Below are 17800 nucleotides of genomic sequence, written 5' to 3'. Positions count from 1 at the left end.
AGGATTATGTTCTAAACGTACGTTTAACAACAGGATTGCTGGTAATTCCCACGTAAACATACAAACCCGCCATTACCGCCAAAACGGACGACGCTTTAATTAACGACGATCGTCGGACGATCTGCAAATATTGTAATTAAATCTCCCAATTAACATCAATGGATTTTCGATTCGTTTCATCGTTCATTGGGGTATCATTCTTGCAAATAATTCTCGTAACCGTATCATCGAGGGGAGTAATTTGTGTTGTAATAATGTGTAAACTTGAACTTTTCCGATCAACTTCCTATAGTAACTGCTTCCGTAGTTTCGTAGTATGTGTACTATTAATATTAAGTAGAAGGGAAGGACTAAACCTCGAACCTTACCCTCATCCTTGATCCCCCACGAGTTGGGCACATTTTCATCCAAAGATTAACAATAACCCCCTTGATAAAATACAATGATCCTGTAAAGTAAGCTATTTGTGTCTCGAGGTAACATAATTCTTGCACGGGTGATCCTATAGCCGAGTTAGTATCGTTAACCCGGTCTGTTCTTTTCTGTCCACGCAGTCGCGGCGGAAGAACCCAAAGCGGAGGACGGACAATCTAGACGACTTGAAGCAGGAGTTGGACATTGACTTCCACAAAATCACACCCGAGGAACTGTATCAAAGATTTCAGACGCACCCCGAAAACGTAAGTGAAAGCAAGCTCCTCCGTATCCTTTTAACCCTTAAGTAGAATCGTGGAAATAGGAATCAAGTTGAGAATGGTGTGTGTCTGTTGCAGGGCCTCAGTCACGCGAAGGCAAAGGAGAACCTCGAGAGGGACGGCCCGAACGCGTTGACGCCGCCAAAACAGACGCCAGAATGGGTAAAATTCTGCAAGAATCTGTTCGGTGGTTTCGCCCTGTTGCTGTGGATCGGCGCGATCCTTTGCTTCATCGCGTACTCGATCCAGGCGTCCACCAGCGAGGACCCGAACGACGACAATCTCTACCTGGGCATCGTGTTGGCGGCGGTGGTGATAGTGACGGGCATATTCTCGTACTATCAGGAGAGCAAGTCGAGCAAGATCATGGAATCGTTCAAGAACATGGTGCCACAGTTCGCGACGGTGATCAGAGAGGGCGAGAAAGTTACGTTGACGGCGGAGGACCTGGTGCTGGGAGACGTGGTCGAGGTGAAGTTCGGCGATCGTATACCGGCCGACATCCGTATCATCGAGTCGCGAGGATTCAAGGTGGACAACAGCTCGTTGACCGGTGAATCGGAGCCACAGTCTAGGTCTCCGGAGTTCACGCACGAGAACCCCTTGGAAACGAAGAATCTCGCGTTCTTCTCGACAAACGCCGTCGAAGGCACAGCGAAAGGAGTGGTGATCTGTTGCGGTGATCAGACTGTGATGGGAAGGATCGCCGGTCTGGCTTCCGGTCTCGACACCGGCGAGACACCGATCGCCAAAGAGATCCATCATTTCATCCACTTGATCACTGGCGTGGCCGTGTTCCTCGGCGTCACCTTCTTCGTGATCGCCTTCATCCTCGGTTATCATTGGTTGGACGCTGTAATCTTCCTCATCGGTATCATCGTGGCGAACGTACCCGAAGGTTTGCTGGCCACCGTAACCGTCTGCTTGACCCTGACCGCCAAGCGAATGGCGTCCAAGAACTGTCTGGTGAAGAATCTGGAGGCCGTAGAGACGCTGGGTTCCACGTCCACTATCTGCTCGGACAAGACTGGCACGCTCACGCAGAACCGTATGACGGTCGCTCACATGTGGTTCGACAATCAGATCATCGAGGCTGACACCACGGAGGATCAGTCCGGGTTGCAATACGACCGCACGAGTCCAGGATTCAAAGCGTTGGCCAAGATCGCGACCCTCTGCAACCGCGCCGAGTTCAAACCTGGCCAGGAGCACATTCCTCTTCTGAAGAAGGAAGTGAACGGCGACGCATCGGAGGCTGCTCTGTTGAAATGCATGGAACTGGCTCTGGGCGACGTGATGGGCATCAGGAAACGCAACAAGAAGGTCTGCGAGATACCCTTCAACTCTACCAACAAGTATCAGGTGTCTATCCACGAGTCGGACAACCCTGACGATCCCAGGCACTTGTTAGTGATGAAGGGAGCACCGGAGAGGATCCTGGACCGTTGCTCGACCATCTTTATCGGTGGCAAAGAGAAGGTGCTCGACGAGGAGATGAAGGAGGCGTTCAACAACGCGTATCTCGAATTGGGAGGCCTCGGCGAACGTGTCCTCGGTTTCTGCGACTTCACGCTCCCGTCCGACAAGTTCCCCATCGGCTTCAAGTTCAACAGCGACGATCCCAACTTCCCGGTCGAAGGACTCCGTTTCGTGGGCCTGATGTCTATGATCGACCCGCCCAGGGCTGCGGTGCCCGACGCGGTCGCCAAATGTCGTTCCGCCGGTATCAAGGTCATCATGGTAACCGGTGACCATCCGATCACTGCCAAAGCCATTGCCAAATCCGTCGGTATCATCTCTGAAGGTCAGTATCTATTCTTCTCCATATCTTTGTAACGTGAATTTTACCCTAAGGGGCTACAAAAATTAGTTTTCAAGATTAGATGCCAAAGAAAAGCCAGAGAGCTCTGTGACAAATTGTAAATACGACAAAGTGTATCGTTTTCGTGGACAATTTGAGGGCTTTGGTCTGGTATTTCCCTTTGGTAGCTTACCAGTAGCCATACCAAGATTTTAAAAAATAATTAAACGCTTTGAGTGGCTTATTACTTATTAACAAAGTCTTCTGGGACGAATGATATTACAGAAGGCTGCCGAAACCCTTTGTAAATTTCCTCGGACATCTTCTTACGGAACATAATTATCGAACGATGAATATTCGAGCGTTATACTTTTTAATCATTCTTTATTACGCTTCAATATTTTTTTTTACCAACTTTCACGTTCCTGGCGGTTAAAGTACGCCCGGACAGCGGCGAAGCGTAAACGAAAAAGTAGTAACTTCGCTGAAAGTTCGTCCCCGAGCTCGTCCCTTCTTATGAAATATTCAGAGCTTAATAACAGATGTTGGCAGCCTTATGAAAGATTTAGAGCCTCTAGGTTCCCGAGAAATCTCGTCAAGAATTAGTTGGAAAGTTCCAGGCTCTCTCGGAAATATCTTAAAAGTTCTCGGTGCCGTGGCAGCTGGTGATTCGACGTTTCTTATTCCAGGTAACGAAACCGTCGAGGACATTGCCCAACGATTGAACATCCCGGTATCCGAAGTCAATCCTCGCGAGGCCAAGGCTGCCGTCATCCACGGAACCGATCTCAGAGAACTAAACTCCGACCAATTGGACGAGGTTCTCAGGTACCACACCGAAATTGTGTTCGCCCGTACCTCGCCTCAACAGAAGCTCATCATCGTCGAAGGCTGCCAGCGAATGGGTGCTATCGTCGCTGTAACTGGTACGCTATTTTACCAATCGTTAACATTCCATAGACAATATCTACAAAAATCTTAACCTACGTTGGGTATAAAAGCATGGCTAACAAGGAAACGGTACAAGAAATAAATACTATTTAATACTCTGTACATATTTATGTACCTACTCGACTACTTGGACAAGATAACGTGGGTCGAAACACGTAAATTAATTTATCAGAATATAATGAATTTGCTCGTGAAATTAGTGCATTATTATCAATTGGAAATTTTAAGGTTTAAACTTGGCGGTCTTGGCACTGGGCGTCTATTGGTTACGTGTTCCCGCCTAGCGATAACAACTGGCAGTAATACGTTCGTTCGTGTCGCGTCGCGTCGTAGTTAGGTTAGAAAGTCGTGCACATTTCTATCTGTAAAGACAATATATTCTTAATAATCGTGGAATCGTAGGTTCGATCAATTCATCGCCCTAGCAAAAGAATCGACGATTAACGATATTGTTAAAAAGTGCAGTGTAAAACGTGGTTTGGAAAATCTACCGCCAAGTGCAAGGTCACGGAAAACGAACGAAAGATCGCGTTATAAGTAAGGAAATCTTACTAAAAACTCAGATAGCCTGCTTAAGACTTGTGAAAGAACATTTAAACTGAAACGTCGAAGATAGGGAAAACGTATTTTCTGGCGAATCGAACATATAATTTACAAGATACCGAATAAAGTATGACGAAGGAAGTCTTGCGGTTTGAGACATCTTTTATGCTAGAGAATTTGATAGTTGAAACAAGAATGGCAGCGAACTGGACAGTTAAATCGTGGCTAACCTCAAAAAATATAGAAGCTTCAGATTGGCTGCCACAGTCTTTGAATCTTAAACCCCATAGATGATGTTCGATGGAAAGAGCTTAAGAGTGCTGCTGTTATCAAACTAAAAGTCTGACTGCAAAGTACTAAGAATGATTTCTCTTACAAGATAGCGCACGAGTTTGTGTTGTGAAACAAAGTGGCTGGAAACTTTTGATCTCGACCAATAGGTATGTACAGAGTATTAAATAATGTTTGTTTGTCGCTTTGTACTTTTTATTAGCCATACTCTTATACCCGGTATTAGTTAAAATTATCGTAGACATAGTAACTTTTGTACATATAACTTTTGTGCTGTACATTGTAATTTTTCATGAACCGTGCTTAAAGCGTTTAACAGACTGATCGTATAGGGTTTAATATAAGAGTCATCGGTTTGAGAAACTCAGACTGTAACAGATTTCTGTACTAAAGAGTAAAATAATTCCAGGTGACGGTGTTAACGATTCGCCCGCGTTGAAGAAGGCCGACATTGGCGTAGCCATGGGTATCGCTGGTTCGGACGTATCCAAGCAAGCAGCCGACATGATTCTGCTGGACGACAACTTCGCCTCCATCGTAACAGGCGTCGAGGAGGGCCGTCTGATCTTCGACAACCTGAAGAAGTCCATCGCCTACACCCTGACCTCGAACATCCCTGAAATCTCACCCTTCCTGGCGTTCATCCTTTGCGACATCCCTCTGCCCCTTGGTACCGTCACCATTCTCTGCATCGACTTGGGAACAGACATGGTGAGTGACCATTCCTGCAGCTAACGATTCTCGATGGTTTCCACGTGGAAACAACCCCGTGAAAATCGTCGAGGGAATCCAACGGCTCCTCGATCGTTGTTCGATCGCATCCCTCGAGGAGTCGTCGCGATTCTCAACGCGAGTAACGAAAGATTTTCAGCGATATCGATCTTTGATCCATGATCTCGATGGCAGTAAAACTTACCAAGTTCCATTTTGGTGTTTTAAATGCGAAACGATGATTGTCAGATACCAGCTATATCATTGGCGTACGAGCATGCCGAGTCCGACATTATGAAGAGAAGGCCCCGCGATCCCGATCACGACAACCTCGTCAACGAAAGGTTCTTTTTACGAAAAGGCTGGCCCCCATACGATATCGCTTTATTAGGTTCTCTTACAATTATGTGATCCTCCAAGCTAGGTAGAGCTCCGGTAATCGCAGTACGCCAGGTGTAGGAGCCATCCACTATAGACGCAAACTTTCTCAACTTTCTTACACTCTAGATAGACGAGTAACTTGCAGAGTATCTTTCAACGTTTCATTGAATCTTTCGCACTGAAGCATCTCGATTCCTTCGGAGATCCGTTAGACTTTCATCGGTGTCTTTATTCCTGAAGCTAGAACTTGATCTCCGGACGAATCTAGACGCTAGTGGTTGAACCTAATCGACTTTTTTCCAGCCACCGGATAAACAACAAAGAGGAAGCCCTAAGAGTAGCGAGCCCAAAAGAACACCGACTCCCGATCGAATCCCATCGATGATCCTTTCGTCGCCCCTCCCACTTCATCTTTCCGATCAATTTGGTTTCTCTCAGTTGTTTTTTGCTTACCATTCTATGTTTTTCATCATATGACACACTCGCAAGGATGCTGATCGCCGCGATATTCTACGATCGGACGATTGCTCTGGGTCAAGCCTTCTGCTAGGTTCCCTAACCGTTGGTCAGCATCCTTGTCGCGAAGGTCACGCCGAACAATATTCATGATGTAACTGTTTGGCGTTTGTTACTGAGCTTGTTGATAATGTGACGTCAGGTGCCAGCCATCTCACTTGCCTACGAGGAGGCAGAGAGCGATATTATGAAGCGACATCCACGAAACCCGTTCACTGACAAGCTAGTTAACGAAAGGTAACACATCAACAACATAAACGAGTCTTGACAAGCTACATCAGATATACTTTTTATGGTCAGAAAGAGTAATCGGTGACACGATACGCCCGATCCTCGAAGCTGTTACGACACCAAAGGTTCAGTTCAATTACTAAGTTAGGCGTGTAGGGTCGATCGTCCAGGTGACCAAGATGCAAAGTAGCTAGAAAATCGTCGTCGATCGTCGATCAGATCGCGATAGGATCGCGTTCCAGCTTCAAGGATCGGGTCACGCAGTCGCCATCGCTCTCTCCTTTTACCTGCCTATTGGTCGTTACACTTCTTACTTACTCCTATGGTTATTGTAGTAGCTAGTTCGTTCTGTCTCGTGTGACTATATTACTCGTTCGACCACCGAAAAAAAAGACAAAAAAAAACACACAAAAAGATTTTCGTGAACACGTCTGTTTCCTAAGCATTCGTTGCCCGACACGCACCGCGAGACCTGTGAACAAGGGCGACAAACGATGTTTCGTGTGTAAATTAATCCCTGGCCTTAACTCTTTCGTAGGAATTGTCTGGTTTCGTTTTCCTTTGCTAATTTTTATTGTTTGAATTTTGTGAAAAGTTTGTTGGGTCGATAACTGTGGTGTCCGTGGATTACGTGTTCGCTGATAATTGTTTTTTAACGAGAATTGTGAACGATCAACGGGGTCTTTGTCACGCTAACTCCGTCTTTGGAACGCATTTGCATATCGGAGAATGCCGAAGCTTTCGATCATATCGAGCAATAAGAGAAAATGTCTGGTTATACGTATCGTCTTTTTGCGTTTTCGTTTTATTTTGCTTTGTAAATTCGATGAACGCTAAAAGGCTGGGTTTAATTTGCTCGATGCCTTGGTCAGAGGACTCGGATACGCTAGGGGATCTATACGATCGAATCTAACCAAAAAAAGGTAACCGAGAATGGTGCACGCAGGTATAACACTTTCGGGGCATTTGGTGACTGGGTATATACACTAGAGCTTTGTTATCAGAACTTTTATTATCTCTCTGTCTCTATTTCTCTCTATTCGAGAGCCCGGTCGACACTCGCTACGAGCTGGATCGTGTCTTGATCAGTGGCGTTTGCTCGTCCACGATCGTAAATTTTTTCGTAACGTAAGATGATCCGGTTGCTCGCCGGACGGATCACGCCATTTTGTGCTAAAAGTTTCGGTCGAGGAAGCTGTACACTCTTAAATATAAAGACTTTCCGTCAGTGTATTTTATTATATTATATATCAAAGAGGAGCATTTTCTGTACGTACAAACTAGAAATATTCGAATGGCCCGCGAAAATCGCAGCAATGGCGTAGCATAAAATACGCGAGGAAAATCGCAGGACGAGCAATCGCAGCGTGTTTCTCTCTCGAAGGTTTTTTTCTCTTCCTCTGAATCCATTGCCAGTCAAGCGATTGCTTCCAATGTGACGATGATCCTCGCTTGTAATTAGTGTTGTTTCGTTAACGCCAAAGGTAAGCCGATCTGAAGTCTCTCTTACTCCTCACTCTCTTACTTTCTCTCTATCTATTTCTATCTGTCACCTTCTCATTTCTAATTCTTAAACCTGTACCCTTCGTTTTGGACCGAGCTTCATCCCTTTACGAAAACGTTCGCCGTCGTGGCTGATCCGCCATTGGTGGAAAAAGGAAGTTGAGTACCATTTTCCAACGATTTTTGTTTTCTCTTATGCCGGACTACCGGCTGGCTTGGCCTTCACGTTTCACCGCATTATTCTGCGAGCCACATTTTTCGATTTTGTCTCAGAGTTTGAAAATCCGACATGGCGACTCAGCTCCGGAACTTTGCACAGCGTGCTCGGTGATCCCGTTTTTGGGACCGCCATTGTCGACTGGTCGATACCTAAATGGCCGCCGTGACGATTTATTTTCTACTCCTCTTATCCTTGTTCTCTTTCTTTCGCTATATTTCTGTCTCTCTTTCTCCGCTGTTCCCGGCTGTCTCGCCCGAGGGATTCGAGATTCACCGCCATTTCGTTACCTTTCCATTCCCGCGTCTCGACAGCTTTTGTTCTACGATCTTCATTTTTCCAATTCGTCTCGAATCTCTAGAAACGTGCATGATAAGTGGAGAGAACTGTCCATGGACAGTCTGGGAATCGTCGGTGACTCCCGAGGACTCCCTCGAGGACTTTCCTACTGCTTCCTCTCTATCCTTGATACGGCGAATTTTAACAGTCGGAAAATACGCGTCGACAATTTTTACACGAAGAAACACACCGGACATAGTAGGAGAGCCAATCGAATCGCTAAGATCGATGCAGATTTTATACAAAAATAACTATAACACAGCGTTACTAGCTTAAAGAAATTTTTTCTTGCTCGAAAGTTTTCCAATTTCTGCATCGACCGATTCTCTGCTATCTTTTGTCGGATTACACGAACTTGGATTATTATAGAGATTACGATAGAGGGCGTCGTTGAGGATGTAACTGTTCGGTAAATCTTAATAGTGTTGTAAAAAGAATCATATAATTTTTATAAAATCTGATCCTCCAAGTACTAAAACGTTTTGCGCTTCTGTTCGATGAAAAGTAAATCGTGAAGGCAATTTTTGTAAAAATATCTTAGCAGTTATGCTCTTTGAAATTGAAAGTTGAGAAAAAGCGATCGAGTAAAGCTAAACTGGCCGCTCAAGGCTACCAAGGCGCTATCCCCACCATAGTTTCTTGAGAGTTGCATCGTTGACGACGCTCGCCTCGAAAACTAGCTAGTTCAGTCTCGATTCTATTTGTATATAATGTGTACATAGATCGATAGTCGTGTGTTTACATATATATTTTATTGGTGACTGTCGTTATCGTACTGTCATTAGTGTCATCATTGTCATCAATATTATTATTACTGTCCTAGCTCATCAGTAAATATCGTCGCTCCCCCCCTCTTCTTCTCTCTTTTCTCATCATCAGTTTTCAATCCTCGTCGATAAAGAGCATCTTTTTCAATATCCTTATACGATTGCTATCACCAATTTTCTTTTATTCTTTTTTTTCTTATCGTTTATCGTTTCTTTATTATTACTATTTACTATTGTTACGCCGTCACGAACCACAAGCAAGCATTATTTATTAAGATAGCAACGAATTTTTACTACTATTTTTTACAATTCTACTGTCACAGCTACCGCTGCTACCTCTCTTGTATTTTTACTATTACTATTTACTACTACTTATTACTATTTACCTATTATTTTTTTGTTTCTTATCGTCACGATGTGTCCACCGCAAAAAAAAAACCAACCAAAAACCAAAGAAAAAAAAAGAATGGGAAGAACAGAAAAAAATATGGCACCTTTATACATTTTTTAGGCGTCCATGATTCTTCTTTGCAGTTTTTTATTCTTTACAGTCCTCTCACAATTTTATTCTGTAATGCGCTGCCTACCGCCGCTGCCTTCTACCACTTCTGCGACTGGCAACTTTCTAACGGGTGCTGAGCGACCGAGCGAAAGACACTTCTTTGTCAAAAAGATCACTTGCGATCGAAAGTTGCTAATGCGGGAATATATTTCATGGGCCTGTACGCATATTATATAACGGGTGGAATAAGGTTGTTTATGCCCCCCTCCGATGCAACAGAGAGTCTCTTTCAGACAAAATGCACAACGTTCGTTTCTCGAATTGTACGTGTGAATCGTTTAAAAATTCATTTAACATTTTCAGGACTCTCCGTGTGCATTAGGGGAACCATGCTTTAAGGATACTAACAGAAATGAAGCTTGAATCGTATTCAAAGTGCACGAAAGAGAAGGGAATCCTGACGAAATGCTCGATGACGATTCCTTGTTTTATTAGTGGTTCTCTTACTTTTTGCCAAGGAAACTTGTGTCAAACATTGACTTACAACGATAACTATTTAACGAACGTAATTGAAACTTATTTTCCTTGGGCCTAAAAGTGCCACGAACAGTTTCAGATTTATTCGACTCATCTGCTAAATAAATGTTAACCTAAAAGTGCCATAAACAAAGACAGAGAACCCCAGCATTAAAGGAACTTCATCGAGCATCGACGAAACGACGATCGAAGCAAGATCGACTCTTTGGTGACCGGTTCTTCGTACGCTGAACACGCGATCCGGAATCGAAACCCGTTTTAATAGAATCGTGAATTGGAATTAGATTAGAAATTGCAAGGGGTTTCGAGGCTCGAGGGTCACGGTGTTCAGCGGAAGGACCGTTACGTCACTTAACCCCAGCAGAGAGCACGCTGCACGGCGTATGCCAATTTTTCGATTCTCACTGTGATACAGTGCTGGTCCCCCGACCAGGAAACGGGGAACGAGGGGAAGGCAAAAACGGAGAAAGAGTCATTTAACCTAAAAAGTTTGGTTTGTCCCATCGTTGGGACTTTTCCCGCGCAATAGCGCTACGATCGCCACCGCCATCTTGTCTCTGCTCCCTCTGGCGTGGCGTTCGAAAGACAGAAACGAACCATGGTGTTTCATTTCCGACTAGCGAACGGATACACGACCACAGGGACGATCTTTAGAGGTTAATCGATTCTGTGCAGACTCTGATCGAGAGATTGTAACTCTTTCTCCGATAAGTAACTCTTCGCACGTTCCAGACCCCCCACCCTTGTCTCTTTCGCTATCACTGTGTACAATCAATTGATGATCTGTACGTTACATGTAAATATGCATACATGTATAACGTGTGTATATATATGTACTTTGTACGGTGTATGGGGTGCTTGGCACACATTCTAATCAATGGTGGATGGCAGGTGCCGGCCATCTCGTTAGCTTACGAGGCACCGGAGTCGGACATTATGAAACGGCAGCCCCGCGATCCTTACAGAGACAATCTTGTCAACCGAAGGTGGGTCTCCCAACTACCCACCCAGAGAAAAACAGTTCCTAACCCACAGACACACGCATACACGCACACAGACAGACAGACACACGTACAGTCCTCCGCTGACTTGAAGTCTCGCGGAAGGAATGCGGGAGAAGTTGAAGGGATACACGTATTCCCATGTACACATTGATCTCTAGCTCGCTATACGTCGCGGCAGTTTCACACACACGTAGACTGCCTGAGAGCAAGGGAGCGAGATAGATAAATGGGCGGTCCGATCTCCCTTTGCCCCTGTGCCGTCCCGCGAGACTTAAAATCAGCGGACCACTGTACACACAGAGGCACGTTGCACGGACGGCCAAAACTGTTCCGACGGTAGAGATGATTTTTAAGGCACAGGTTTATAGAACAGTCGAAAACGAGGGATAGATTTTCTTTTTCACAGTGGTTCGTCAAAAGTAACAAATTTTGATCCGCGTGTACATTTACCAATCTACATTTTTCCCGTATTCGTGGTTAAAATAATTTGATTTTTGATATCTTTTTTTACGAAACGGTAGAATAAAATGATAGCCGCGGAACGAGTTTGACCTCTCAAACAACACTCTAACCGAGCATACGTATGCTCGAGCGCATACGTACGCGCGCCATGATTGTTACAAACACGATTCAAAACAGAGTGTCTACTGATGTCCGGAGTCGTACATTTGTTTTTCTGAAATACAAATCTCTCGTTGTTCGTTGGTTAAAACGCTTGTTATTTATTTTCTGCACGCGTCGATCGAAAGTGTATTTTTAAACGTTTTTATTGTGCGCACTTTCGTCTGCATTTGGTTCGAACGTGTCCCGAGGGAAGAACGATTCGCGTGGACAGAGCAGAGTCCGTCCCGCAGCGAGAGAAAACCAAGTTCGATCACGGTACCTTCCATACAGACGAGAAAACGACGAGAATTTAACGGAAGTTCCTTTAAAGATTACGCGAAATCTCCGGTGGTATCACGATCGTATCACCCACAGAGATTCGTCGTTTTAGCAAAAACAGCAGTCTCGGTTGACACTCTACGCCCAACGAGTCAGAAAACACGTCTCTAGGAAAACTAGTTGATCAGTATAGCACAGTATGTATAGCTCGATTACTTGGAAAATGGTCCTGGAAGGCGTGGCCCGAGCTTCGCGTGAATCAGCAACGCTGTTTTTATTGTCTTTAATGTCTTCAGAATTGAAGGTTATGTCGAGAAAATAATTTCTGATATTTGAATAAATTAAATTATGTTTTCAAAATAAATCGTGGGAGTTTATAAATAATTTAAGGCTGTGGAATTTTAAGTAGCATATAAAATCCAAAGTCTATATATAGGAATAGGAAAAGATGGCCACCGTTCTTCCATGGTAGAAATTTTCTCTAAATCGTCGAGCTATACCTTATAAGAGAGTTAAGCCGCTCTCTCGCCTAAACGACGCGACTGTAACATGATCAAAATAACAAAAAATTCTCGAATGACAATCATTGGAGGTTTGAAGTTAATTATCGAGTCGTTTTTAGGTGGAAGTACGGCTTCACAGTGCTGGGAATGCCGAATGCTTTAGCCACACCTAGAAATCTAGAATCTCTGGAGCGACTACTAACGATTGTACGCCTGCGACTCGAACGCGCAGCTTGAAACGTCCACGCGCGTATTAACAGTACAGTTTTAGTGGCCCCCGGGTATGCAAACGGGAAAAAGCAAAAAAAAAAAAAAAATGCGTAGAAAGAAGTTTTAAAAAATGTTAGAAAAAGCAAGAGCCAAAAAAGCTGCTTGAAAACTTGACACCCATGCACAGCCTGAGCAGCAGCGTTCAGCAATTAACGATTCTCGATTACACGAACGGGATTATGGGGTCTGTTAATTACTCCGCTTGATTACACTGTCGCCGACCCGATCGATAACCGTGCCTGCCAATCGCTCAATTTTTTTTTTTCCATCCGTCCAGATCTGACCCGTCGAGATCCGTCTCTGCCTGCAATCTGTTTGATTTGATCTAACGCCTGACGAGCTAATTGACTGTTGCGCGACATCGCGGCCAAACGCATGCAAACTATCGTCGCGGAGCTGATCCTGTTGGAAATTGCACAGAACCTTTGTTCCTTCGTACAGAGTTCGACGCATTTTCAGCGAATCAAATTATCGAAGAACCTAACACTGGGCTGTACGCCTGCTCTCTCTGACGTTCGCCATTACCCCGCTAAGCGATCGAATTTTTCCCTCGATAACTGACACTGATCTGTTTCACGCGTTTGGAATTTGCAAGGAAGGTAAAAAATTGTCTAAAATCGTAAGAGAACAGGATCGGTTCCGAGACAAGCAGCATCCACGTTGCCTGAACAAGGATTGCGTTGCTTTTTTTGGTGTCAGCTGATCTCGTTTAACCTCACGGTTCGACCGAGCGACGGGAAAAGCTCGATTCTCGGGAAACGAGACGTGCACCGTGAGGCTCGATGAACAGCATATTGTGTATATATATGTAGCGTATGTGTGTGTTCGTGTGCGTGCGCCTTGTGCTTTCGTGTGGCATGCCTCGACGCGAAGAAACCGATCGTTATCATCTGCGTTTCGATCCGGTAAGTAATCTGCATTTAATCCTAACCGACTACGGCTTCCATATTAACACCACCTTAGGCTACTACAAGCAAACTTAGTATACACGAAAGCTTCATCTGGCCTTCAAAGAACTTTCAGCGTTATCTTCGAAGTAAGACGATCTTCTTACTCGAGTAGAAGTTAAAGACCATTGCGAGTCTGTAGTTGAGTCGTTCGTTCGAAAGAGTTCTTTGGAAGACAGAGTTTAACTGCAACGCCTATCGTCGTGGTAGATGGGACACCTTTAACGCGATTCTCTATGTCTAGGCTTATTTCGATGGCGTACGGTCAGATCGGTATGATCCAGGCTGCAGCCGGTTTCTTCGTCTACTTCGTGATCATGGCTGAGAATGGATTCCTCCCGCTGTATCTTTTCGGTATCCGAAAACAGTGGGACTCGAAGGCTATCAACGATCTTCGCGACAGTTATGGCCAGGAATGGGTAAGCCCAGCGAACACCACAATAATAATTATAGAAAACGAACGGTATAACTTTCTAGTACAACTTTATAAGAGCTTCGATACTGAGTTTAGTTTATCTTCCCGTAGACATACAGGGATCGCAAGACATTGGAATTCACCTGCCACACGGCCTTTTTCGTTTCGATCGTGATTGTACAGTGGGCCGATCTGATCGTTTGTAAGACGCGTCGTAACTCGATCATTCATCAGGGAATGAGAAACTGGGCCCTGAACTTTGGTCTGGTGTTCGAGACTGCCCTCGCCGCGTTCCTAAGCTACACGCCTGGCATGGACAAAGGTCTCCGCATGTTCCCTCTCAAGTAAGTTTCATCTCTGTGTCTGAATATTTCCCTGTGACCCTCGCGGTTTCAATATCAGGTTCCTCCAAGAACAGTTTCATTGCTGATTCTATTAGGTGGTTAAACGGAGGTTCCTCTGTGTTTCAGATTCGTCTGGTGGCTGCCTGCCCTTCCCTTCATGTTCGCCATCTTCATCTACGACGAGACGAGACGATTCTACCTCCGTCGGTATCCAGGAGGCTGGCTCGAGCAAGAAACTTACTATTAGACGCAAAAAGGAGAATTAATCATACACGCAGAGCGCGCGCGCAAGAGTAAGAGCGAGAGTAGCAGAGAGAATGATGAGAGAGAGAATGAGACGCATACCCACGCAAAATATACACCGAAAATAATAATAATATTAATAATAATAATTAACAAAAGAAACAAAAAAAAAAAATGAAGCCAAGAAGGTAAAAAAAATCATTCACGTTAAAACACATATACATTTTACACGGGGCGTGCTATTCGGGTCTATCCGTACTGTCGCGAGATCACGAGAAAAAAACCACTTGGGGTGGACGAAGTAAAGTTCGCATCAGTCGAGCTCGAACCGTCCAACATGGCGGAATCAAACGTGCGGAGTATTTCTTACGCTACCTGTCGAGGAAAGAGGCACTGTCGCGTGTTCAGCAGCGACAGCAATCTCGTAAACAGTGTGAAGTACACGAAAAAAAAGAATAAAATGATAAAAAAAAAACCTAAAAAAAAAAACAAAAAAAATAACGTGGAAAACACACATGTTCGACTTTCTGGCTCCGCGAGTCGCTTGCATGCGCGTGCCGGTGTATCATTACATAAATGGCCGTCGTTCGAGAAACATCGAAAGGATCGACCGGAGGATGAACAAGGGTTCAACGAGCAACGTCGTCGGGAAGTTTTGAAAGCTTCCAGGTACACGCCCGATATGCTACCGACGGTTATAGGTGTCGGTGCTGCCATCGGATTTTCAGACAGAAACGCTATCAGAGCTGGACGATCGAGCAAAGATGAAGGGCCTAAACGAGCGTGAACGAAGGGAATCGAGATAATACATCGAGATCAGCGAATGGACACCCGTGAAACTTTGGACGAGGATGTGGAAGAGAAGGAAGGCCGGCAGATCGACGGATAACGCGCACGTTCGTATGGACATCGACGGGTGTACACGATAAGTATATTCAGGATCATTAGACACGTTGTGATATCGACAAACTACTCATAGGCATCCCTGTGTTAAATATCTAATGAACAATGATCGCTGCGCTAGATCGCCACGTGCTTGTTAAAAATTTCAAAAAGAACAAAAATAGAGAAGACGCTGATGAAGCAACGTAGATGGAAATAACGGAGTATTCGGTATACTACCCGACGGATACGTCTCGTGACAACCAAGAGTCTTGAGTAGACACTTGATCGATCGTTAATTAATTAACAAAGAAACCAGTACGCTAGATTGGCACGCCCTAGAGATTATCCACGACGAGGAAAGCAAGGAGTTACGACAAAACACCCAAACGAAATAAACCAAAAACAGTCGAACAAAAAAAAAAAAAAGAAAAAAAACAACAGACATACAAGGTGTAAGAGAAGCGCGTTCGCAGTACTCATTAATTGTTCCAATTGCAAGTAACATCGTTCGGTTCGAGTCTTTGATCCGAGCAGCTGTTAGGAATGGACGAGGGTGACGAGGGAACGAAAGGGACGCGAGAAAAGAGGAACCGCGAGTTCCAGTTAGGGGTGTGTACGCCAACGGTTCCACGAAAAGATGAATACAACAAAGGAAGTTGAACGCGCGGGAGCACGGTGAGAAGCGGCAAACGGACAGTTTAATAAGTAACTATCAACCGAATCACTACCAACTGACGAGTATGAAGAAAAATACTAATAAAGAAACAAAGAATGGAGTTGATATATGTTATTTAATTACCACGTGCTAATAGCGAAGCGGTACAGAGACGCGGTTCTCTCACCGACTTGAAACCAGACAAATGAATTATGACAATGTTATTTGATTGAAAGAGAAGAGAGAAAAAAAAAGAAGTGAAAACGAGCTACATAGAGAGTTTAAAGTAACCTGCGTCTATCCCCGGGACCAGTATCTGTTTCCGGGGTGCGGGGGCACCCACGATAGTCGAGGTAACAGGATATAAAAAAATTGCTAGTAGAGGATGGTGAACGACGTAGAAAAGAGCATAGAAGAGAGGGGATTATTAATAGCGAATGGAGGAGAACCCGTAAAAGAGGAAAGAAAAATCATTCTTACTTAGGCGAAACTAAAAAGTAAAGGAAAAAAAAAAGGTATAAATTCATTCTCTTAGTTTTTCATAGGTTTAAAAACGCCAGCGGGACAGCTCGCTATAAATCATTGACCCCCGAACGCAGAACGCCCTGTACCACCAACCCCGCGGTCTGTCGTGCGTGTATGCATGTATGTGTGTCGAATGTCGATACAACGCCCCTTCGAATTTTTTTAGGAGCAACAGAAAACAAAAGAAAAAAAAACCAAAAAAAAAAGACAAAAAAAAAGAAAAAAAGAAATACGAACGAAGGTGACTTAAAATGCCTGCCACGCGACTTTTCGGGCCGGGACGATCCGAGAGACGTGCCATCTAAAACAAGTCGTGGTCTTGTTTCTCGTGCTTTCTCCAGTGTGACACGTACTCTATCGGTTGTTGTTTTCGTCTTACTTTCTCCCTATGTGTTTAAATCGTGATTACAAGCTTCACCGCTTCTTTGTGCGCGCGTTAGCTACGTCGGTAACGAAAGGCGCTTCGTTTCGAGCGGATGAATAACGGGCAGAGAGCGTAGATTTCGTAGCCGTGCAACACTCGTTGATAGATAGTTCGTCGTCGTCGGATCGGATATCAACGGATTTTAGCTCGAACGGTTCAATCTTCGATTCCTCTTTATTTTTCCCGCGCGAATCAAGGCGAACGGACTGTCGAGGATCTAGGTAGACGAGGGTGACGCTCGCTCGGCGACCCTGGCCCCAAAACTACCCTAAGTGTTCAATAATCGAGGTGTTCTCGAGGTGCAGTGCACGCGTAACACGTTCCGCCTTCGCCGATCCCGCCGAGCCTCGCGCGATCTCCGTTCACGGACGAAGGTCCCATTCGGGTTTACGTGTTTCCACCGTGCAGCCCTTCCAAATGAATTTTCTCTGTTGTGCGCGCGATAGGCTGGACGCGTCGAAACGGTCGATTCCCCTATAAAAAGATTCGGTCGGATCGGCGAACGCATTCGAATTGCTTTCGAGACACGTGGATCGCCATTTCGAATTCAACCGACGTCGTCTTTAGAACGAAAGTGACGAAAAGAAATGGACAGAGGGCAGCAGTGTACCGTCGCGTTGCTCGTCGGACTCGGACGCGGATCAGACCCCTCCGACAAACGGTGTAACCAAACTTGGATCGCGTATAAAACACGTCCCCGGTTGTTTGGTTTTTTTCT

The 17800-nt window shown here is 44.9% G+C and overlaps 1 protein-coding gene across 8 annotated transcripts in view; it reads left to right on the top strand.

The window, feature by feature from the left end:
* Window positions 1-15094, top strand: part of Atpalpha (sodium/potassium-transporting ATPase subunit alpha) — an 80422-nt gene extending 65328 nt beyond the window's left edge. For 5 of the 8 annotated variants that reach the window (XM_076781161.1, XM_076781165.1, XM_076781166.1 and 2 more), the window contains 8 exons: window positions 555-680; window positions 774-2499; window positions 3186-3422; window positions 4691-4992; window positions 6032-6126; window positions 13836-14010; window positions 14118-14350; window positions 14477-15094. In XM_076781161.1, coding sequence (XP_076637276.1) covers window positions 555-680; window positions 774-2499; window positions 3186-3422; window positions 4691-4992; window positions 6032-6126; window positions 13836-14010; window positions 14118-14350; window positions 14477-14597 — 3015 coding nt within the window. In that variant the 3' untranslated portion in view covers window positions 14598-15094. The other 3 variants (XM_076781163.1, XM_076781162.1, XM_076781168.1) reach the window with 3 other exon arrangements.
* The last annotated feature ends 2706 nt before the right edge of the window (window positions 15095-17800 follow it).

This window comes from Colletes latitarsis, chromosome 14 (genome assembly GCF_051014445.1).
Source record: "Colletes latitarsis isolate SP2378_abdomen chromosome 14, iyColLati1, whole genome shotgun sequence".
Classification (NCBI taxonomy): domain Eukaryota; kingdom Metazoa; phylum Arthropoda; class Insecta; order Hymenoptera; family Colletidae; genus Colletes; species Colletes latitarsis.
The sequence above is the reverse complement of the archived record's forward strand: the minus strand, read 5'-3'. Positions and strand labels throughout refer to the sequence as shown.